General features: G+C 47.6%; 1 protein-coding gene across 1 annotated transcript in view; it reads left to right on the top strand.

Moving 5' to 3' along the window:
- The window catches only part of gli3 (GLI family zinc finger 3), an 83,035-nt gene that overhangs the window by 39,504 nt on the left and 18,507 nt on the right, over positions 1-25,024 (top strand). Inside the window, exons 4-6 of the mRNA XM_084033237.1 lie at positions 6,346-6,451; positions 20,762-20,967; positions 23,875-24,033. Of these exons, the coding sequence (XP_083889363.1) occupies positions 6,346-6,451; positions 20,762-20,967; positions 23,875-24,033 (471 nt within the window). The remainder of the gene's footprint in view (positions 1-6,345; positions 6,452-20,761; positions 20,968-23,874; positions 24,034-25,024) is intronic.

Here is a 25,024-nt window from a genome sequence, read left to right on the forward strand (position 1 = left end):
GACAGATGTGAGAGATAAAGAGAGGGAAGGTGGAAAGAGGTGTAGCGCAGTGTTTCAGCTACTAAACTGCTGTGTAAATCTCTCCCCAGCTGGGTGGGGGGAGAGAGGAGGCTGCAGGGTGGAGGTAGGGTAGAGAGGGTGCTGGATCGAGGGGGGAGGGCCGACGCACAGCGCTTTGTTCTGCTCCCCAGCTTATCCCAATCTGGAGAAATTCACCAAATGTAGGAGATAGATTGGCGCTCCGCAGAGGCCTCGTGAAATAACCTTCACTCCCTGATCCACGCTGGGATACAGGGGGAGGGAGGGGAAGGGGATGGTGCTGGGGGGGCCCCTGCAAGAGCGGTGTGCGTGCTTAGCTCCACTCTGTAGCAAAGGCAAAAGGGCCCTCGTGCTGGCGTGCAATTTGTTAGGATTGACTCGGCTGGGTAAATGTCTTGCAGATGCCGGAGTTCCATTAAGATATTTGTGGGACTTGCAGAGAGGGGAAGGAGCACAGCCTACAGCTTAATCTCCTTCATCCTGGTTGCTGAAATCAGGGGGTTCTTATGGTATATTATTTCAGATAAATGTCCTGCAAATGGATATTTTACAGGGGATGCAAAAAATAAAAAAGTAAAATTTTAGATAAAGTTTGGCAGCGAATTGTTGCTTATCAAGTGGATGGTGTAGCGTGTGAGCGGCGTAGCGGCTGAATGAAAAATGAACTTTGTAAAAAGTAGCACCGAGAGATAACCTGCTGGAACATTAAGTCTCCGCGCAAATATGCAGAGACGGGTAGAACCACGAAGAGGAAGGATGGGTATTCACCATCTTGTTCAGTCTAGACAAACAAATCGCTCCCGACATCGAGCGTCGTGGAATGTATATGTGTGAACAGGGAACATAGCTGACATTTCTCTCTCTCTCTCTTTTTATTTTTTGAAGTCTCTTCTGTTCTGTTTTCCTTTAGCGCCGTGCTAATTACATTCATCCTCTGAGAGATGGTTCGTGTTTAAGTGTGCGAGAGCATGTGAGCAAGAGAGACAGAGAGAGCGGGAAAGCACAGCGGAAGAGAGAGGGAGAGAGGAAAAAATCCATTGATTTACAGAGGAAGGGCAGAGTGTGATCTGCCAGCCTTGTGTATATGATGAATGGCAGAGAGATTGGCAAAGCGACTTTACATTTCTTCTGTTATTTAACCTCTCCGCTGGCTTTTCTTCTCCCTCCTTCTCGCTGTTGCTCTTTGCCGAATAAAAGCTTTCTCTGTTCTAGCGCCCGAGCGTCAAGATACAGTAGAGAAAGCTCCGCGCGGCGAGAACATTAGGCTAATTTATACAGCGGTAATTAGGCCATTAGACCTGAAACAATCTGGGACCCCGTAATTAAAGCAAAGCGCTCCAATAGTCAACAGCAACTCCCATTGAGCTTAGCTAAACAGTCTCCGAAAGTGTTATTTACATGTCCAAACAGCTTGAGGTCTCAGTGTAAGCAAACACGATGAGAGACGGGGGTGTGGAGGGATTGATCAGAGGCGGATTTTTCGCCTTCACAAGAGAGCCGGCACACAAAACCCCACGTCTGCTGATGGTCTGGCTTCTCCTTCTCCTTTGCCAGATAGTCAACGCTAAACATTCTGTTCGCTGATATGTGTTTACTAAAGAGAAAAGACGCCCTCAAGCTGAAGGGTTACAAGAGCTTTTTTGAATAGCGTGATTCATTTTTTTCTCATTGAACGACAAACTGATTTATTTTCCTGTCATTCTGTAAAAGGGCCAGTTGGAGGGGATCTGTTAGCAGAAATGATAGATCATATTAGAATCTATAGCTTATTATGTGCCCTTACATAGCGAACAGGTGTTGCACTGCCACATTTCTATGGGAGCCCAGAAGGGACAGAACAAACACTGGCTAGAGTGAGACCCTTTTACGCTACCCAGAACACCACCGTAGTTTCTTGTGAAACTACATCAGATTCACATGCAAAATGTGTTCAGGAATAAAATTAATGTTAATAAAAAGACCACTTCTACAAAAGGCAACATAAAAAACACCGGGAGCTGCATTATCCTGTTTTTTTGCACAAGTCAAGTTCATATTCTTGTTCTCACTCCCAGAAACAAGCCAACACAAGTTGCACACACTCGCTCGCAAACAAATTTCGGGGGCATCTTTTCGTGTTGCAGAGTTACGGCGTAACGGCGGGCCTCGCTGCAGACGAGCGTGCCTGAGCGGTGAGATCACGAGCCCGGAGAGAGGTGGCATAATGAAATCTGGCAGTCGCAGCCCCGGCACAGGCTTCATATGTTCCACATTAGCGATTCACAAACCTCTGGAGCAAAGGCCCCGGCAGCCCTTTTCTCACTCCGCCTTAGTCGCTTATGACAATCTGTCAGTGGCTCTTTGTGCTCTCGCAGCGGAGCGGCGACGAGAAGTGCAGTGTTTATGGAAGGGAGCGTCGCGTCCCCCCGGCTGCGGGTGACACTCTGTTAGAGCAGAGTCAGTGAACCCCTCGCCAGAGGAGAGGAGGCGCTCAGGTTTTTAAGCATGTCAACACAATAAACTCACAATGCTGAGTTGGCAACAAAAGAGGAAAGATTTGTTTGTGTATTATCAAAAACCCAAATCGGAAATTGTGAGTGACGGCTCAAATTCTCCTCGAGTATCACATCACACGCGTTCCAAGATTCTTTGTGGTTAAAATCCGCCATTATGAAAGGAGATTAACCAATAAGGATATTTGCAAATGATGGGCTTTAGGCTTTATCCCCCCCCCCCTTTCTTCTTTTGAAATTATTCAAGTGTCCAATAAAGGACAAGGCAATTACCATCCTCTCTTTAATGAAGGGGAAGCTGGCTTTTGGTCCTGAGCACGGTGTGTTTGTGTTGAATTAGAATTAATGAGCATGGTCAAAGTTTGCCTCTAATTGCCCTTTCATTAATACCCATTTGTAATCATGTCTTAATGACTTCCGTCCCTTTAATCTAAAAAAAAGGAGAAAAAAAATATCCCCCCCCCAAAAAATGAATACTACTGCTCTGGAGTCATTAAAACGTCTGAGAAGAGTTCTGAAGTGCTGATGAATTGGTAGAGAGCTATAAAAAAAAAAGTTTCCTCTAAAAAAAAGTTTGCAAACTACGATACGCATTGTGACTTTTGCTGATTTCTCTGAGATGACTTCCTTTTAATCCCTCTCGCTTTGCCCAGCGGCGGTTTACCAAATGCAAACCGGGACAAAACCGTCGTGATTACACTTTGCTGAGGAATGCCGGAGTGTGGCCGCAGTGGGAAGGTAAAAAAACAAAAAATGATGGCGCGTGTGTTGGTTTTCCTACGTGCCCTCCAGCTGCATTCTGTATTAGAACGATGTGAATGCCCCCCGAACATCCAGAAGAGCAGGGGCAATTTAGTCCCGGAGTAAACAGTGAGGAGTCCCTACAGGAAACACTGCCCCCCCCTTCTTTCCTTCTCCCTCTGTTCTTTGCGACTGTATACATTCCCTCCAGTGACACAGAGCTGTTTGCCTCGCTAATGGAGAGCCGGGCTGGCGTTAAAGGAGGTGGCAGGCTCTATTTAGATAGGGCCTTGGTAAAGTAAACTTCAGAGTTGGATTTAAATAAACCTCAGCGGAACGCTTTGCCATGCGTCCGCAGCCGGAGGGGGGGAGGCTGGGAGGGGAAAGAGTGATGAAGGAGCAAGAAAAAAAAAGAAAAAGGAGTCCAATCCAGACACAGGGCTGTGCTGAGTGAGGAGCTCCAGAGACATAAACATAGGAGGGGAGGGGGGGTCTGGGTAATTCAATGAGGAGTGGCGGATGTGGGAACGTAGGTGTGTGTTGCGGGGGTTGGAGGGGGGTGGGGTCTCGGAAAATGATTTCACAGTTTGTAATCTCTACAGTCATCCCTCATTACCCAACAGGACAGGAGGTTTGTGGGCCGGGATCAGTGAGATTAGAGAACGTGGAGCTTTTAGAACGCGGGACGTAGACGCCGGTGAACCCGAGGCTCCGTTTCCGACTCTTGACAGCCGAGGGCCCGGCAGCCTCGGAGCGGAGCTGTGCAGAGTAAACAAAGCAGATCCTGCCCTTGTCTACCACCTCTATATCGCAGAGATCCTTCATCCCTCCCTCCCACGGCAGCTCTGGAATCGGCCGACGTGAGCCAAGTCAAAACTGAGTCATCGGGAGAAAACTATCAAACAGAGACGGAGTGGTCAGATATCTGCCAGAGCTGCTTGGAGGAGGCTTTTACCACTTCCATGGTATCTCTGCTGTTGTGAAATCAGGATGAAAAAGCCCTGAATTGTTTCTCCAAAGTTTGCGCAAGTTTTTCTGTTTGCTCATTTTAAACCAACCCTAATGTGCTCTAATATTTTATGATACCTGAGGGTGAATTCAAGTGAATTTGGACTACTTTGGACTTGGCTTTAAGAGTTCTTTGTGAGTCGATTCCTCACCTGAAGAGCCAATCGATCCCCTACTTTTTTCTACCTCCACAACTCTCTACAAGACCTCAAAAGATGTGATATATCGCCTCACAAGGGAAGATGTCCACATTCAGGAGATGGAATCTGCAAAAATAAATGCTGCTTTCTGGGGCATAAGCACGGGGAAATAAGGTGTCAGCTCTTGCAGGGATGCCTCTTTGCTACAGGTGTGGGGGTTTCTGTGTTTATGCACTTTGCAGGCACTCAACATGTCGAAGTACTACACAGTTAGTACTATAAACCCAGTGAAAACAAATGTATAATGTTGTCTTTGGCTCTGGAGAGAGCTTTCCAAAGTCTGAGGATATTACTCGGGTTACATGATATCGGTTTGAACCCACCTCTGTCCCCCTTAAGTCCCTCAACTTGATAGAAGAAACAACTATTTGCTATAGAGTGATGTGTTAGCTACCGTAGCAGAGAATGAATTCACTCTTCTTCTCTTTCTGTGTTTTGTTGTCCAAGCTTCTCCTTGCTTTTGTGCACGTCTGTACACGTTAGCCCCAACCCACGCTAGCTAGCTCACGGACACCGCTCTCCACTCCTCATACGGCGGTTACAGCCGTTAACAGTTTGGTGCTAAAGTTTAGCACCCGACCTCTGGTTCTCCCTCATGTACACATATCTCTGTCAGCATGTTGCCGTAGTTTACGCTGTTAGCACTGTTAGCTACAACGCCCCAGGCTAACATACTAGCGCTAACAGTCTTGTATTTAGCTTTAAGACTTTCCTCCGAATGCCAAACTGGTCTTAATTGTAACTGTGTCGGCCCAAAGCTGGCAGAAGTGATGAGGTAAGCAGACCTAAGAGGTACTGGGGTGGGGGGGTCAACACATGCTGCATTGCCCCGGCGGTGCAGCTGCGTTCTGGCGTCGGGGGCAACACTCGGAGGGCTGTCGGGCACCCTGCTGTTTGGCCATCTGCCCTCTTGGCGCACACGTCCAAATGTTTACAAGCAAAGAACACATAGCTAGCAGCCTCGGAGACTTGCTGCGTGAAGGTATGCAGATGTTGACACACGCTTCGCCTCGGGGCGGTGCTACGCGACTTGGCAGCGGCGGCGGTAACAGGCAATAAAGTGACGTGTTCTGGCAATCGGGTTCATGTAGCATGGGAATGAAAAGGTGATTTGTTGCTTCGCGGGACCCTCTGTGTGCGTGTTAAGTCATTTAATGTTTCTGTGTTCGCGTGCAAGTTTTAACCCATTTGGCGTTTCACAATCCGACCCTCAGGTAGCAGAAATAGTCCCACTTGTTGTTTGCTCGTTGCAACTTGTCCAAAAAAAGGTTGTAACACCAAAATTCCAGCTTTTAGTCTTTAAGATAGTGTGGAAATGCAGTTAAGGTTCGAAGATGAGTGCGAATTGGTGCAATTTCAGGGGTAAAAAATAGAAGAAAGGCTCGGGAGCTCATATTATGCAAATGTTTTAATGTTTCATCTTGAGGGAGAAGAAAGAAAAACAAGAAGCCTCTCGATTCTCTCTGGCAGTTGTGACTAAACACTGTAACGGAAAAGAATGTTTTGCTTCCCGTTTTGTATGTTTCATTGGTCGTACTTAAACCTTATCCTCGGCACTAAAACCACGTCACGCCTGGTACGGTGAGAAACGTTGCCATTTGGCGGCTATCGTTTTATTGTGAGTTCTATCAGCCTTGAGACTTCCCCAGCTGAACATGTTGGAGTGGTGCTGCTTTTAATGAGGTCTCATTTGGGCGGGTCTGCTGAAAGATAGCCATCCACCGCTGCCTTTCATTATAGCTGCTATTTAGATTAGCCGAGGAGGAGTGTTACAATATGTTTTAGAGGGACCGTAAAGTGTTGTAAAGTGTAAAATGTCTAATATTTCTCTTTTTTTCTCTTTCTCTTCCTGTTATTCTACACAGCTGCGCCGCAGTTCTTCCCCGCCTTCCACGCTCCTGTGCCGATCGACGACCGACATACGCAGGGACGCTACATCTACGAGCCGTCCCCCGTGCCCCCCCTCCACGTGTAAGTCTCTCAGAAGTCACACGACCTCATACCTAACAACACCTTCCCATTCAGCTGCATCGCACGCTCGCCTAATGGCGTTACGAATCAACCTCCTAAACTTCCTTCCGCCCGTAGGCGTGGAGCGTCCTCCGCATTGGCTGCCGGGGCGCCCCTCTGTCTTTTTTTTTTTTTTCGCCTTTCAGGATCAAAAGGCCGCGTCCCCGCATGGGCGCAACATGATCCGCATGTCAGAGACACGCAAATGAACATGTGTCAGAGACGCAGGAAATGCGATGCGGGGCGAAGGGGGGGGGGGGGGCGGAGTGGTTCTCATAAGAGCAGTGATCAAGCCTTGTCAAGAGGGAAGGAAGCCTCCGCTGACATGTGACACAGATGGGCTCCTGACACACGAACGCACGCCCGCCTCGGATATCGAATATGAAGCAAAGTAAAAACACGAGTCATGCCTCGTAAGAGAGTATTTATAAGCATTGGAAGTCTTGTTACAGTAGTCTCACATTTCCCTTCCGGCGGCGGCGGCCAGGTCAGCGGAGAGCTTCAAAGCATTCCCTCGGCTCGCTCGCTTACACACACTCACACACAAATTACTCTTTTCTTCTTCTTCTTCTTTTTTTTTAGTCACTCTTTTCTGTCTCTTTCACTCCCTCCGTTATTTGTATTCTCCGCGTCCAAACCGCTTCGCTCGGAGACGCCTCGTCGTCCTGGCGGCGCCTGCTTCTCACCCGCAGACACGGAGGAAGCGATCACCGCGCGACGAGGACAAATTGGATGGGGCAGCTACTTGGGCCGCATTATGTTTGATATTCTTCATCATTATCAACTCCCCCCTTCTCCTCCTCAGGAGTCATATCTCTCCCTTGCTGATGTGCCACTAAGCGTAATGAATTTTTTATGCTCGCCCCCCCCCTCTCCCTCCGCCTCCGGCCCACCCTACCTCTCAACCCCTCATCTCCTGCTCAGGGGGCTGCAGCTAAGGGAGGAGGGGGGGAGGAAATAAAAAAAGGGAGGTGATTGATGCCCCGTGTCACTGCAAACAAAATGGCAAATATAATTTAGCATTTAGCTTATGCAGAGATAATGGGGCGAACACGCGCCGGCAACATAGGCGCGAACAAACAGCCCGGCTTGTTATCCGTCAGGAGTGCTTTGGTACGATGTGGAGCACAGGTTAGGGAGGGAGGGGGGGGGTGAGGGGAGAGAGGGAGGAGGGGGGTGGAGGGACAACACAGAGCCAGGGAATTGAATTAAGGGGGGAGAAGTTACGCGGCGCCGGCGTCTTCAGTCACTCTGTCCGGACAGGCGTTATCTGTGCGCTTGGTTTGCTGTCACAGGAAAACACGGCGCCGCTCCGCCATGCTACTTACGCCCTATTTATCCACGCCATTAAGCATAGAGCTGTTTAATATGACAAGCTACGCTGAGGGAAACTATTTGTCATTATTATAAGACAGCTGTTTAGCGGCCGGCCTTATTTAAATCCAGTTGCACACTTTATCTGCGAACTTCCGTGGGTTTCATGCAGAAATAACCTCCACTACTTCACCAGCGATATCGCCTGCTTGATTAAAAAAGCAGCACCGAATTCCTCTGTGAGAAGAAGCGCTCATCAGTTTGGCCATTACAGCCGGCGTCCAACCACCTGATGCGAATTAAGAGTTAATGACACTTCCAGGTTCAGCCGAACTTTCCAACCGTAGAAGTTCAGGCCAAAAAAACAAAGTGAGCGTCCCCGAGGATTTAAAAAGTGATGCATGGGGGTTCGGCGATGTTGCTTGTAGCCGGGGCCGAGCGGATACAGGCGTTCGGCGTACAGCCGTCGCTTCGGGGGGAAATCGGAGGACAGGAGGCGGCTTATGGAGAAATATTGAATTGTTTTAGGACAAGTTCTCCTCGGTGAGCAGAATTAATCGTTATTAGCCCTCTCAAAGATATGCCTAAGTACACAGGGACTATTATTGCAGTACTTCCCCATGCAGCCTCTCATTACGGCCTGTAATTACAGTTGGGTTGGCCCCGCGGCGGTTCCATCAATCCAGCCAGCTTCCCCCTGCCACGCACGCAAAAAGCCAGTCACCACCGGGCGTCCGTGGCCGGAGAAAAAAGAAAGAAAAAAAAAAAACGCCCAGCAGCTTGTTTCCTCTCCGCCGCGGTGACACATCCGCCATCCGTACGTGGCAAATGAACAGAATCATATCCTATTACCGTGAAGGGCCTAATTGAAACATGTTTATTTATGGCCCCCGGTTTCCAGGCGAGAGGCGTGAGACGTTAGCAGCGCGGCTAACGGGCCCCAGCGATATGAGGCGGTAGAATTAAATTAAAAGCTCATAAAATGAAATATGCTCCATATTAGCTGTTTGACACTTAATTTGCCTTCAAATGAGCAGAGGAAATCACAAATTAACTGTCCTTTGTTTTTTTCGCCTCCCCACTCTTTACCTCACCTCCCCTATTAGGCAAGGGAGAGCGCAATTACAGACAGAGGCTAATCGTTTAGTTTATGAATTCTTGTGGGGAAGGTACCAATGTGCCATTCAATATTAAAGCCTCGGGGTCCGGAGGGGGGGTGGGGGTCCTTCTCGTGCTCTACTGAGTACTCGTATATTCACATGCAAGAGAGTTTCAGCAACCCCAGTTTATAATGAAACCAATGCCAACTAACAACAAGCCTCTTCTGAGTTTCCTCCCAACTTAAGCAAAGCCTTAAGCACTGATCCAGGAGCAGCAAAAAACTTCCCTCTCCTGAAGTGTTTTTCCTTCTCCCCTCTACATGCCTCTGGTCTGAAAACCGCTGACCTTAAGCCCCCGACCAAAAGGAGAAAGAGCCCATCGTGCTCCGGAGAGGATGCTTCCTGCTTAAATAAACACATTGATCAGTGAAGAGGAGGCTCTCCATGGGAGCTCTGGTCCCCTCTGCCACCACCATTGTGCGGGACTGGCTTAATGGGAGTTTGTGGGTGGGGGGGGGGTGGTGGGGGCAAGAGAAGAGACCGCTCCTTTCATTCCAGCTTTATTGCCCCGACCACGGTACACAGCAAAACAAAACAGCCCTCTCATGCGGCTCAGCGCCGGCTCTCGGTCACCGCGGCGACCGCTCGGAACAAACGGAGGTATTCGTCACAAGTCAATTATCAGCATCGGGAGTTTGCTTTGGAGTCGCGGCCCTCGTGCTGTGAATAGAGCCCACTAAAACAACAAAACATTCTTACGGGATAAGCAATTGACTCACAACCTTTTGGCGCAGTCATGTGTGTGTGTGTGTGGATTTAGGAATAGAATTAGGCAAAAAAAAAAGCCAAGAGTTCATATAGGAGTATGTAAAGTTGGGACGCAAACAGAAAGCTGTGAGCTTTAACCTTTTTGATTTGATTGAGGATGTGTGATCAAAAACTTCCTAGTATGCTAGTCTCTTATAATAAATGTTAGAATAAATGTATTTGTTTAAAGCATCTGAACTTATAACCACAAAATGAACAATTAAATCACCTTTTAGATGATAAGAATTCCTGTTTTAAAATTATACACAGATTAACAGATTAAGAAGTATTTTGAAGAAAGAAAAACTTGCTGTGTGACTCATGTATAAAGTCATGGACTGTGTTTTCTGTCAGCGTGGAGGTCGGGTGCAGGTGTGTGTGTGTGTGTGTGTGTGTGTGTGTGTGTGTGTGTGTGTGGTGATTATTTCATTGAGGAGTGTTTGTTCAGCTGCGGGCCTCGGCCTGACTGGAAGGTATTCTGGAGGTACCAGGGGAGAGAGAGCGAGAGCTGCTGCTGCACGTCTCTGTCATCGCTGCACAGCCTGACATGATGGACCAGGAAGGAGATAATTGACTTAAAGCCTGCGTGAGCTGTTGCTTTCACGTAAAAAGAGCGAATCACCTTGTCAGCCTCCGAATGTTATTTTCCGTAGGCACCCAGACATTCTCGGCGATTTCACGCCGTTTGCGTATAACTCTTCCCCCTCGCTGTCCTCTGCCTTCGGCGGGGAGATGGTTCTTATTTTCTTCCTTTTTCTCTCTCTTTTTTTTTTTTATGGGTGTTTTGTTATTTACATAAACTGTTGTCAGAGTGCCCAATCTGGGCATAGAGGAGCGGCGTGTTGCTTAGCATAAAGACCACAGTCTTATCTCAACACCTCCTTTCCAGATGGGACGAGGCCGAGCATCGCGATGCACACGGACGCGCACGCATAACGCAAAAACAATGGCAGAGACAAAAGGGCTCCACTGTAGCTTTTGTAGGAGCTGGAGGAGATGCTGTGTTTGGTGCAGCCTCCTCAATGCATCTTTACCGGACTTCAACATCTTTTTGTTGTTGCCATTTTTAGTCACGACACACGACACTGGACTTTTTCATTAAAAAAAAAGACAGAAATCTTAGCCGTAAATATTCACATTTGAATATTGTCTAGACTAAAACAGAATGTGAAGCGGAGCCATAAATTACACGAGGAAACTGATGATTATTTCATAATCACATCTGATAATTTGCGTCCAGGTTACGGCCGCTGTCACCGGAAAAAGCAGAGGGTTGGGGGGGGAGACGAAGGCCACTTTTTCATCCTCCTCTCCAACTGTCCAAAACCCATTCTGTGTGACTTCATAGGTCAGCCCTCTCCGGTGCAGTCACTGGTTTCCCTCCCCCTCCTCCCCCCTCTCCTCCCCCAACCCCCCCCCTCTTTAATACTTTCTCTATGGAGTAAGTCGGGGGGACAGGCGGTCACGCAGTAGCTGGCTTCATGATTAATGGTGTTTATTCTTGACAGAAGGCTCCTTTATTTATCTGCATTGCAGTTTCACTGATACTATCAGTCACCTGAATGAAAAATATTCAGTCATACCAATTTTGCAGTATAATTGAGTAGAGTCACTTCCTTTCAGTCCCCCCCACCCCCCACCACCCCTCGCTCTCCTCTCCCACTCTATCTGGCAGCCTTATCATCGCCACAGTAATTTTCGCGCTGCGTTGTTTGATATGGAGAGGCTGGCTTTAGCCGCATTTGACATAAAGCCTCTTCAATTTTCACTGGAGAAAGAAAAAAAAAAAAAGGGGGAAGAAAGAAAGTTGTGCACCACTCTGTGAAAATGTGCGAAGAGAGGAGGGGGGGGGGGGGGAAGTATCTCTCCCCTCTTTTTTTTTTTTTTTTCTTCTGAGGCAATTTCAGGATTTAGAGAGAAAGGAGATAAATGCCTAAGCAGAAATGCTGGCAGATTGAAGTTACAGTATATCTATTTTTTTTTTGTAATACACCAGTTTCAGAAGCCTAAATGGGCAGTGTAGTTTTTTTCTTTTCAGCCGTTGCACAGGACCATAATATTTTGAAGGCACCTGTGTATTTTGAGAATGATGGATCCAGCAGGTTGAGAGGGGAAAAGGGAGTTTGGCACAGCAGATATTTGACAAGACCAGTAAAGGTTTTAGGGTTGAGTCATTACCCGTGGAGATCTGTTAAGACATGTTCCAAACCTCTACTTACCAGGCTAGGATTACCTCCTGCTCCTGCCGCTCTGCGTCTCGTCCTATTCCTCCCCGGTTATTAAATATCACATTTTTTTTTCTTCTTTGCTAAATGGTTTAGTATGTCTTTAACCACAAAAACGTCAAATAAAGGAATCCTACAAATGATTCCTCACGTTAACACTTTTTTCTTTATTCATGCAAATCTGATTATCCGCTCGACATATATTTCCTGTTCATTGTCATTTCTTCAGGGTGAGTCCTTTGGTTGAATTTAATTTTAGGCTCCATTATAAATAAAAAGGTACGTCGCGATAAAAGGGGGGAATACATTAATCTCCGATACGAGGCCTGTGAATTTGCACATGTAACACATTAGTGGATTTGATTTTTCTGTACTCGAGTCATTTGCCCCCTCTTCATGTTTGAGATCTCAATTTGTAGCTCTCCCATGGAGCACAATGGAAAACCAGGTCTGAGGGGAAGAGATAACAGGCAGGTGCCAACAGCTCTGCGCTAATGTGTGTGTGTGTGTGTGTGTGTGTGTGTGTGTGTGTGTGTGTGTGTGTGTGTGTGTGTGTGTGTATCATGCTGACACACACACTCACATTTGAAATGTTTTCTCATCAGTGTTTGAGCGTCAGTTTATTTATTTTTGGCATTTTAAAAAAAGAAGTGTTTTCAATTCTGCACCTGTTATTTCTCTCAAAAATATGAAATGCATTTAAACAATAATTTTCCATTTAAATATAAACACGACCCTTTTACAGTTCAGACTCCATTTTTCAATCTCAGACATCTAATAATTTATATTTTGCGAAATAACCGTCACAACTAATTATTATTCTTTATTATCAATTAATCTGCCTGTTGTTTTTCTTGATTGATCTCCCACATTTCCCAGAGCCCAAGGTGACGTATTCATAATATATTTTTCGTATTCTTATTATTTTCTTAAATCCAAAAATAGTCAGTTTACAAAAATACATGATAAAGAAGCTGGAACCAGACAATGTTCTGTGTTTATGCTTAAAAAACGACTGAAACAATTAAGCGAAATAGATGAATTTTATCCTTCGTTCTCGTTCTAAACATCACGCAGCGGCAGCAGCACGAGACGTACCTAAAGCAACATTTGATCTGCCTGATGTATCACATTCATGAAGAGCGTTCGGCCTTCAGTGGTTTCGGTGGTACGTTGCTTGATGGGTGTGGCAGGCTGTCACTTTTTTTTCACGAGCCGTGCTTCTTCTTAATTGGCTTTGTAAAAGACCCTCCCCTCATTGGCGGGGAGCTATTAGAGAACAGCGGCGACTGTCAAGATATTACCCGGGCTCTGGCAGCACGCCGCCTCACATCGCCTCCTCACATCGCCTCCTCAACCTCGGGGCGGCCGCCGTCCTGACGTCTGCTTCTCTTCACAAATAAAAGGATGAATCCGGGGGGGGAAACGCTGATTTCACAAAGGAGATATTTTGCTCCTTACCTAATGCACAATTATCACTTTTATCACTATTCTCTTGAAATTGAGTCAGTTTTCTTCTCATTTTCTTTTTTTTTTCTTACTTTGCCCTACAGACGTCATGCTGTAGCAGTGCAGAAATGTGGAATTTCCATTACTCTGATCTCAGGGCTGTGGGTTTCAGACCCTGCGATCCCACTCTGGGGGCCAGTTACAGCAAGTAACGAGACCAGGGGAACAGGGTCATAAATCCTCTCTCCGGCTCTCCTCATTTTCCATCCTCCCTCCCTTTTCCTCTCCTTTCCTCCCTCTCTCCATCTTTTCCCAGTCAAAGCCCTTCAACGTATGATTTAAGAAACCCAAACGCAACAACGTCAGATGTGACGGCGTGTTTAAAATACCTCCAGTCCAGCTGAAGAGCGGGTCGGAGATGTAAGAGGAAATGAGTTCACGGCCTCCCTTGCAGCTCCTGCGCCTCCCTTTTTTCGCTATTTGTTTATCTCCTGAGTCACACTCCCTTTTTTTTTCACTACCAATGCAAATTAATTCATATCACATGAAGCCATTCTATTCTCACAGCCCTTTGTTATCGCACCTTATCAGATGTGGCGTCCATTACGATAGTGGGATACATTCATCTAATAACAAAAAAACATTTCGCTACTTCGGTCTCCCATGACACTTGACTTTTGTCCAATTTTTTTTTTTTTTTTTTTTGACAAGGGGTCTATGACAAGGGGTCAGACTATGAGGTGTTTTTCCCTCCGGGGATGCACAAATATGTCCAGTCATGCACTCAGCTACTTGTAAGAATGTGAGCTTTTCGTTGCATGTCCATTTTTTTTTTTGACATCTGTCTTTGAGCGTTTTTTGCTACATTAGGAATAAAAAGTTGATTCAAAGGGATTAAATAAAGCTGAGAAACCTATAGCGTACACGTTTCCCAGACAAAGGCTTATTATGAATCTTTTTTTTTTGTCACTTGTGAAACATCCTCCTTTGGGTACAACCGTACACAGGTCTGTCTTTTACGTCTCCCAAAGCTTCACCGAGCCTGAGCTTGGCACCGCCACGCACCCGGCCCTTTCATGATTAAATATCATGGAGCTCCACATGACATTTTATTAGTCCAACAAGATGGATGAAATGGCCAGAATAAAGTAGGCTGTGTCTTTTCACTTTCCCACCAGCACTTGCCTCTCGCCTGTCCGGATTTTCCTTCCCTTCCCCTCCTCGACAAGAAGCATGTATTAGGAAAAACGCGACGTATTTCATTCTGGAAAGGAGATTTTTCGGGGCAGAGGGAAGGAAATATATCTTTTCTTGTTTCATGTACCTGATGCTCCCTCTGTGTACCCTCCCTCCCTCCCTCCCCCCTTTTTTTTTCTGTTGTACTACCTCAGATCTCTGTCTGAAGGATTAACCATCTCCAGCAGTGTGTCTCCGCTGTCTTGTAGCGTTGCGTATTGTTTGTGATTTGCTCAGGCCCATCCGTGCGGCTGCTCATTTCAGCAGCCCAGCGTGACGTGGTGAATTGAGGAGGGGGGGGGACCACAGCCCAGGGCCACACTCGCTCCCCCCCTCCTCACCTGAGATGAGGGGGGCTCATACTCGGACATGCGCCCTCATTACCCGGACTTGCCGGGGTAGCCGAGTCGGCAGGGCGTGGAACCTGAACCCTGTTTAGCTGCAGGCGTCAGCTGAGTTTCTGTGTAAAGGCATCGGGGCCATCGAGACGTTACTGGAGAGGAAGAGGAAGGATAGATGTGCTTCCTCCCCTGTTTTCACAAGTTTAACACTTCAAAACCCGGGAGTCCCCTCCTGTCTGCTCTCTCGCCCGGGGCATGCCAGAGGAACTCCAAACACGGAGAGAGAGAGCGCCGCTAATCCACTTGTTTTCAATCAAGTCAAAAGTGGAGATGAATGTGAAAAAAAGGGGTCCATGCAAAACAATTGTTTAAAAAAAAAAAAGAGGCAAATTCATGCATGGGAGAGAAACAAAAAGGGACAAGAAAATGTTTGTTCCCTGATTCCAGCCGCCTTGAAATAACAGGAAAAAAGGCAGACTCATTTTGTGTAATTTCACTTTCATGTTTTCATTCCCTCGCTATACTCTGTTGATTCGTTTTGGTAGACGGCTCTTATCTCGGTGGCTGGAATTACATTTAATTGCAGTGTGGGAAAGAAAAAAGAAAAAGGTTTTTTCGAAACCGTAGAAGAAAAGAAGAAAAAAAAAAAAAACTCCCGCTGCGCCGCACAGCCAAACATAAACTTTTTCAAAACTATGTTTGCGTTTCGTAATTTGGAATGAGCGGAAAAAAAAGATCTGTGGATTGTGATAAAGCACGACTCGGCTGAAGTGTGAGGAGTGTTTTTTAGATGTACCTTCGGCGGGTTAGGGACTCGGGAACTTAGACCCGGAGCCCTCGACACCTGGACCCGTCTGTTATGACTTGAACTCGTCACGCTCACTGACTCCTGTTGATAAACACGTGTTTTCACTCCAGCGGCGTGGAAGTGATACGTGCCTACGGGGACGTACCGAGTGCTTACATGTAGACAATGTGAGTGTGACACATAGAGGGGGGGAGAAACTGAAGGAGAGTGGTGGCTATTCAACTGGACAGTGTGTGTGTGTGTGTGTGTGTGTGTGTGTGTGTGTGTGTGTGTGTGTGTGTGTGTGTGTGTGTGTGACCAGTGCATGGGAATGTCTGGCACGCCTCCAGAAGAGTCCCACCGAGAGAGAATCCTGCTTGATGTGACCATGAATAGGAAAGCCCCTCCCCCCCGAACCCACCCAGACCTTTGATGTCAGGGGGTCACACACAGAACCCTCGCAGCTCTGGGGGGGGGGGGGGGGGGGTGAACATAGTTACCCAGAATGCCTGGCAACCTCGCCGTGCCATGCCCGGACCTGCCGCCTGCTCTGCCCAGCCACGAGGAAAGAGGAAAAAAAGCAGCGGCTGTTAATGTTAATAACAGGTTCCTGGAATACAGATTGAGCACGCTACATCGGCAGCGGCGTTGCCGTGACGACATCAATCCATCGGCAAGAGCTGGAGGTATATGTGGCGGGAACTATAAATCCATTTAAGATAATCAGCACACGTGACGGTTTGGACACTTGTTGCTCCACGAAGACCATGGGATGTGCTTGAAAGCTCTGGTACAAGAGAGTTTTATTTAACCCCAGAAACCAAAATGGCTAGCCACAAAATAAACAGTCAAGGGTTCAAGAAAGTTGGCTTCTCAGCGTCGCTGGCAGCTTTCTAAAAGATTTATGACATTTTTATTTGCCATCTGCATCGCAACACGCGTCCACATTGGGTTTATTTTCGAAAAAGAAAGTGGAAATTGTTGGCTTGGGTTGGAATCCACCTTTTTGGTTTACCTCATTTTCAGATCCAGAGGCCAGTAGTTTGGACCGGTGCTGTTATTGTCATCACTAATATGGAAAATGAGCTCACTGGAATGTGCAGAACTTAATGAAGACTTTCCCTGTTGAATCATTAGGAGCCCAGAATATATATATGTCTACCTTCCTCTGTTTGTGTCTGTCTCTCGGTGTGCCTGTCTTCTCTCTCCCCTTGTCTCAGCTCCCTTTCCTCCCTCCTTGGGTCTCAGCTGGCTCTGTTCCTGTGGCCCTTTGATCTCGGTGAAAGGGTTTGGAGCTTTAAAGTGCTTCTGTTTCCGCTGTCAGGAGCCCCTCTCTTCCTCCTCTCTGGTTTAGGCTTTCAGAGCGGTGCCAGCCCCGCGCTGTGGCTGGGTGGGTCGGGTGGGTGGGGGGTTGGGGGCAGGTTTCTGTGAGGTGGTGAGATCGAGGTGAGGTTGGAAGGGTGGGGGGGGAGGAGACGGGTGCGTGATGCTGTCAGCCTCGGTCAGGAGAGGACCTGACACCTGACTGATCCCAGTTCCCTCCAAAAAACCCCAGTTCCCACCTCGCTCAGCCCCTAGTGGCCAGAGAGGGGATGTGTCAAGACAGATCGGGGGACGTTTTCTGTTTTTCTACCAACATGAGGACAGATGTTGCACATCCTCCCAATACAAAAAACAATTACATCACACAGTAAAACGCTGTGAATGTTGTTACAAATAAGTGCAGAATAGAAGTTCCCATTCATATGAACCCAAGATAAAGATGTTGGACGTATTTCTACTGTCTTCTTGGTGGATCTTAAGGTGGACTTGGTCAGTATCGTGACTCCTCAAGCTGTTTTCTCTTTTCCCCAAATCTCCTTCTTGGAGCGCTCGGCAGCTGTGCGTGGAAATAAGCGATGGCCTACGAACATTCTCAGTTGCTGGATTATTGGATTTAGACTCGTCAATTTCCTGTACCCTTTTTCTGTCAAGTGCACGTTTTGATTTCATCTCAGAACCGTTTCGTGCCCGAGCTCCAAAGTATTTTCGGGTCCTGTTTTTAGCCGACCGCTTGTGTCAACACCGACCGGGTCTCGCCGCCGCGCCACAATGATACCTTCTGTTTCCGTCGACCGTCGCCGCACGGCAGCTCTCGGCCCCCGAAAAGAATTATTAGTGTTGATATAACCTTGTTCCAAACAAAGATTCAAGGCCCGTTTACACCAACGCACACCCGTCCGCGAAAAAAAAACCCCTCAAAAGTCTTTTGGGGGGGCATATTTACCCTTGGCAAGTGTGTGTTCATCCGGTGAAATAAGAGTTTAAAAATCCACAGACCGCCTCGTGTAAACACGCCATATCCTAAAGAGGCGCTGGCTGGTTTAAGCGGGGCCACGTGAAAGGAAATGGCTTCCATATGTCGGGAGCTCGGTCTCTCCTTGTGCCGTGTTTGTCTTCTTTGAGGGTTAATAGGAATTATAAAGTCGAGGAGTGAGGGGAAACGTTCGTTTCTCCTTCTCTCTGGTAAGACGGAGGAGCCTGCGGTACGGCTTTGATGTGAATCTTAAATCAGGTGTAACTAAGACGCCACTTCTCTGCACACCTACTCGCACACACACACAACATTCCTGCACACACACACACAGATTACTTCCTTTCGTCATGTTGATTAATGCACACTGGCAGATGCTAAGACGATCCCGGCCCTGCAGAGAGCAGCTGAACGCCGAGGATCGGACGCTCTCTTGGTTTCTAACGGAGACGCACAACGCGCTCCCCAGAACCATCCGTCTCTCTCCTGTCCGACTCAAATCCCCTCACACCTGGCCGACCCCCGGAGACCTCCTTTTCCTCCCTCCCCTCTTTCTCCTCTCCATCCATATCTCCACACTCCTCCTCCTCCTGACTACTGTTCCTGCTCTAACTGTCTCCCCTCCCTCCACACCTTTCCTCCCCCTTTCCACCTTCCAAATCTCCCCGTTCCACCGTCTTCCCACCAATCAACACGTGTGCTCCTTTTCTCTTACCCTCCCGCCCCGGCCTTCCAGGGCTCTGCTCTTATTCGCTAAGTTAATTGGAAAAACAAGCCAAGGCGGCGGCATTTAGCCAGAGTCAGCGTAGGGAGATGCAGCCAACGCATGACAGGGTTAATCAGTGCCATGGCAGCCGGAGTGGGTGTCTGGCTCTCCTCAAACAGGGCCAGACGAGGGAAAGAGAGGGGTCTTGTTTCCACACTGAAAATGTCTAAAACGTCACATGACAGGGACATATTGGTCGCCCATAGAGTTGGAATAATTTGCACCAAACAAATGTTCTGCATGAATACCTGGGCGATTGGGACTCATAATGTAATCATAAGTCAAAAGTGAGTACTGATGCATTTAAATAGGAATTCTGTCTAAAAACTAAAGATTCCAGCTTCATGGGCAACAGTGTATTTTCCCATTCAACGGACCCGCGTATATCTGGGAAGTTTTAAACGACTTGTGTATTAAAATGTCACCTGCTGTCATCGGTGATGAAGCATGTTATTTGTGTGTGTTTCCCTGCAGCTGTATGTTCTGTGTGTGTGTGTGTGTGTGAGAGGCGTGGCCAATGACATCAAAGCACGCGCGTAAATGAGGCGTGTAATGGTGGCATGTGGGCGCATGACTTGCTTATCGTAAACACACCTGTTTCGAGGTGCGGGGTCGCCCCTCGCTTGACTTGCAAGGTGTGGAGGAAGTAAAAACAATCTCTCCGTGAATTCTTTCTCGACGGGGGGGGGGGTGACGTGCAGAAACGTGGCGATCAAATGGAGGCGATGAAAGAAACAAACATTACGTGACTTTTGTCACACTTTGTGACTCTCCCGAGAGTGCGTTTTTCACGTACACCTGCTTCGGCGTCACATGCTTTTAAAAAAAAAAAAATCCCATGACCCCTTTGGGCTCATTACAGGAAAATCTCCTGGCGACGACGTCTGTACGTGTGAATGCCGACACGTATGTCCGTCTGTCCCCGAGTGTTGTTTCCGCTCCTCGGCGCTCATTATTGGCCCCGGCCTGAGCTCTTTCATTAGGGGGGCTGTGAAGTGGAGGGACAGAGGGGCCGGTGGGGGATCTGGGGACGGGGGCGGAGGTCGTAATTGGGCTGTTCCGCTCCCCTGGCCTTCCTCAAGGTCACTGTGGGACAAACTCTGTGCCAGGTCTCTCACTCTTTTCCCTCCCCGTCTTTTTCCCACCCTTTTTCACCTCCTTCTCAAAAAGCCTCACTTTTTTTCCCCCCTCCCTCCCTCCCTCCCTCCCGCCGCTCGGCTCATCCTCCCCTTCTCCTGGGGTCTTTTGTCACAGTAGACCGGTCCACTGGGGAGCCACAGAGAAGTGGAGGGGCTAATTCAGTCTAATCTCTTAGCCTGTTAATGTCTGGCTGATATGTGGATTTCTCCACATCCTCGGGGGAAGGCCTTTGTGGCGAAGGCCATCATTATGAAGTTTCCTTGCCCTCCCAGCCAATTATAAGAAGGGAGACAAATTAGTTCATCTCAAAGTTGGCCCCTAAGAAGTTTGTTCTCAACTTTATTTCACATCTCACACAGAGAAGGTTTTTTGATAATACAAAGAAAAAGATTGTGCGTCTTTTTGCGTTTTTTTTCTGCTCAGGGCCGAGTTGGAAGCCATGCAAACTGGTGCAGCGTCTGCTCGCCTGGCCGAGCGGTGAGCTCGGTCTAACGTTTCCCTCTGATTAAGACACAGTGGTGAAAGCTGCCTTTGATCTGAGGAAATGTCTGCGTAGGGAGCAGTTGGAATGCGGCGCTCTGCTCGCCGCCTCGCAGATGGAGGCAGAGAGATAGTGTCACGGTCCATTTGTCTGGCCTCGCCACTGCCAGTCCACCCACGGGGAGTGGAATCGGGATGGTGAAATCCTGGTGTATTCGTTGTTTACGCCATGTTGGTGACATAAGAGCTTCGTTAGAAAACGAAAGTGTGTTATTTTACGTTGGTAGAACATCTGAACTATGTGCTCATGTTTGTATGTTTTCTTCACCGCAGGCCTCCCGGGCTGGCGGGCAGTCCGGCGTTCTCCGACATCTCCCTCATCCGGATCTCGCCCCAGCGGAACCCCTCCGTGGGGGCGGAGTCGCCCTTTCACCCTCCGCACCCTTACATCAACCCATACATGGACTACATCCGCTCGCTCCACAGCAGCCCCTCCATCTCGGTGCTGTCAGCCACCCGGGGCCTCAGCCCCGCAGATGGTGAGTAAAGTGAAACAACACACCGACGCCGACACGCACATCTGCACGCAACTCCCCAGAGGAGCGGGATCGGGGCGACGAAAGCCTCGGGAGTGCCGTAAAAAATGATTGCGAGGTTCGATCGCTATTAGCGGGTTTCTATATCAGTTCAATGGCTGTTTGAGATCAGAGGAGGTCAGGTGAGAGGCAACTAGATCCATCTCTATTAAGACCCAGGGGTTGGTGGGATGTTATCTGAGCGAGGGAGGAGGTGGATGGGAGTATTATGAGTGCAGCGTGATCCATGTGGGTGGGGGGTGGTGCAGGTTGGGGGGAGGCTAATCCTTTTGATCTGTGAGTCATGTCAGAGACCTCTGGAGGATGCATCAGTGAGCGGCAGGGTCACGTACAGTTACCGAGGGAGGGTCGGATTCAAGTCCGGGGTTGGTGAGGGGGGGGGGGGTGTTTTGTTGTGGCGCTCTACAGGGAGCATTTATTTCCTGAGTTCCTTTGGACTGGGAAGTCAATTAAATAAAAAAAAACCTGACACAAAATAACAATTTCATTAAAAAGGGAAGAATCCCACGATAATAGCGTTGTGTGGTGAAATGATTGGTAGTGTTTAAATGATTTGAGTTTCGTAATTAGTGGTGCTGAAACGAGAGGAACTAATTAGGTCATATATTAAGAAATAACACATATTTGCTGTTTCCAGCTTTGCAAATGCATGGATTTGCTGTTTTTTTTTATTTTTTGGGGTATATTTTTTACATCACGTTGGGCTCTGGAGTCTGTGATTCACATTTTCCCCTATTTTTTAGATATTTTATAGGATGGATAATTAGGTGGTTAATTGCAAAATAAATAACAGAATAATTGTTGGTTGCAATTGTTATAGCATTTTCTGTTTTGTTTTTTAAGATTTTGCAGATGTAAAAAAAAACTAAAAAACAGTCCCATTATAAAAAGTCAACTCATTAAAGTGCTTATTTGCCAAATATACAATCACCTTAAAAGGTCTTTGCCTAATGACACATTAGGGCCGTTCGACCTTTTGACCCCGCAGCAGCAGAGACACTTTAGCTCCCCGTCTCGTGTTGAAGTGTATTTCTGAAACAGCAGATAGCACGGGGTATTTCCTCCACGCCAACACACTCGACTCCATCCCATCCAGGTCTGTTAAAAGCTGTTTCTAAGTGACGACCAAGAGTCTCACTCACCCTCCTGCTCTCCAGTAGGAACTATATCCTCCAGCTCAAAGATCTCCACCCTCTAATTTTCCATTACCGCGACATAATGTGCACCGCTCTCAGCTCGCTTTAAATCAAAATACTTTCCTCCAACCTACCACATGATCCCCTTTCTGCTCATAATGCTTGTGAATTGTGAATGAGGCACCTAATTAGTCCTTTAATCAATCCGGTGATTAATTAACCCATCAGCTTTTGTGTTGTTAGTATATCACCACGCTTACAGGGAGCCTCCTTCTTCAATGTGCTATTTTTTTTTTTTTTTTTTCTCCCACCGAAATGTACATTTGAATAATGATGAATTAATTAACAGAATCTAATGGAGATTTAAAGTGGGTGGGATTTAGTGCCACCCTCTCGCTGCCACACATTTGCTTCTTTTTTTTTTTTGTGTGTGTGCTCCTCCCTCGCATAATATTCCTTTTTTTCTATGCGAGACGGGGTTCAGAGGTAAGCTTGCCCCTGATCCTATTGTAATGCTGAAGGAGCACCCGGTGGCTCACCGGGTCCTGAGGCGCATCTCTGCCCGAGTGCCACACTGACAGCCTGCCTCCCCCCCCCACCCCACACTCCCCCATTCCTTTGCCCCCAGGATCGATCTCGGATGCCAACGTTTCTGATTTAGAAATTCTGCAAAGCCCCTTTTCTCTGCGTGTTGGATCCTGAATGGGCCACATTATGTTTGAATGCAAAAGCAAAGCTAAGGCGGAACAGCACAGACAATTAAGAAACTCCCCCCCTTCCACTGAAGACATAATACCCAGATCGAATTAATTTTTTTTTCTTACATTCATTCAACCAATCATGGATGCATATTGCAGGCATACAGACCAGCGTTAAGAGGAAATCTTCTCATACAGTGTTTCTTTCTTTATTTTCTCTTTATTTCTTCAGTTAGGGGGGGGGGATCTGCAGCACTCTGTGGGTCTGAACCGATTCTATATTTGCATCTAAAACCACAGTGTTAGTCTTTCCCCTCTCTCTCTCTTAGAATATTTGCATAAGGAAGCCCACCACACAGATGTTTATTTTTAGGCGACGGTTCAAGGACTTACTAACTAACGGAGGGAAACGACTTGGAATGGAGAGCAAGAAAGCGTTCGTGTCTTTTGTGCACGCGGAATGCGTCTGGGCAAGATTTAGGCCTTTTGTTTGCCTATATGGAGTTTTAAGGGAGCACGGTGGAAAAGGAGCAGGGCGCTGTATCTGCAGGCTGCAGCCCCGGATGTGTAACGACACACAAGCAGCATCTCTGGCAAAGGATGTGTCAGCCCACATGCTCTTTACCACACACACACATATATAAACACACTCTCTCCAAAGTGATCAAGGGACAGTGAGAAGCTGTTGAAGAATCGTATAGTGAGACGATCAGTTCTGCCGAGCTCGGCGTGAGCGCATCAATCAAACGCTAATGCACACTCACTGTAATCTCTGAGCAAGCATCCGCTAATCCCCAGCGAGGCTCCCCACTTCAGGTGACGCTCCCCGTGCAGCTGTTTTGCTTAACTTGATGGTGTTGCTAATGTGCTCATTACTGTTCTGCTGAGCTGATTAGCATCTAATGTAAATGAACGCAGGTTTGTTAAAATGCAGCGCAGGTGCTCGCCTTCGTCGTGTTTCTTTTTTTTGTTTCCATCGCCGCCTCATCCTTCTTCTCCTCCCCCTCCCTCTCCAGCCCCTCACACAGGTCTGACCACGGCCGAGTACTACCACCAGATGGCCCTGCTGGCGGGCCACCGTAGCCCCTACGCCACCGACCTGCTCCCCTCCGTGGCGTCCACAGCCGGCGCCAACGCCAGCGCCCTGCACATGGAGTACCTGCAGGCGATGGAGAGTAAGTCCGCATGTGACTCACGACTGGTGCTTTATGATCCAGGACCACTATTTGTTTCCATATATGAGGTCTGACTGATTCAGGGTCAGCGTGTGAGATTTAGGGACGATGGGAGTTTCACCCTCAGTGCTGCCGAGTTGGATTTATGGAATAATATCTTTGATTTTGTATATAGAGGCCAGTTTTTTCCATATTGTTACTATTTTTTTTTAAAGAATTCAAGATCACCAAATTTAGAGATATGTGGTTTTCTGTGGATCTGCATTTGGTGATTTAAATAAAAAATAAAAAAAGAATCCATGAAGCATTGATATGCAGATCAACCAATGTCTTCAGTCAACAGCATTAATATCACAGCCTTTCAATATTGCCATGTTCCGTGTTCCAGGAACTGGACAAAAGGTGGAGACTACACATGAACTCTAGTAATTAACTCAAGAAAACGCAAACCAACACAAACCACTAAACAAAGAAACAAAGGACCCAAAACCCCCAGAGACCCGACCCGGCCGGAGTGCAGAGAGAGAGTGGCTTCCCAGACCTGAGCCTCTCTGCTCCGGCCTGGTAACCACACCCCACCAGGTGCCAGTCATCAAGTCTGATGAGCTGGCTGCAGGCCCTGCAGACTCCTCCAGCCATCACAATATGTAGCATATTTGCACATTCAAATTGAGTTATTGCTTCAACAAGACATTTAAGTTATAAATAATCTATACACTGGATATGTCAACCACTCGCAGCCCAGCAGGTGAAAAGAGACCCACCAAACCCCGGCCTCCTGGGATCCCACCTTTAAGCATTGCGAGTGCATACCTGCACATGATAGCATGGGTGGTCCCAGTGGGAATTGCACCTCTAAAACGCCCCTACCTTGTACTATATTTAGCTGCAGCTCCACCGCGGCGAGGAAAGGACCCGCAACTTTACTTTGACACCATTTAAATGAGCTATTGTCTTAATGTGTTGGACTCGGGGCTGTGTGCAGAGGACT

The sequence above is a fragment of the Eutrigla gurnardus genome (genome assembly GCF_963514095.1).
Source record: "Eutrigla gurnardus genome assembly, chromosome: 18".
Classification (NCBI taxonomy): domain Eukaryota; kingdom Metazoa; phylum Chordata; class Actinopteri; order Perciformes; family Triglidae; genus Eutrigla; species Eutrigla gurnardus.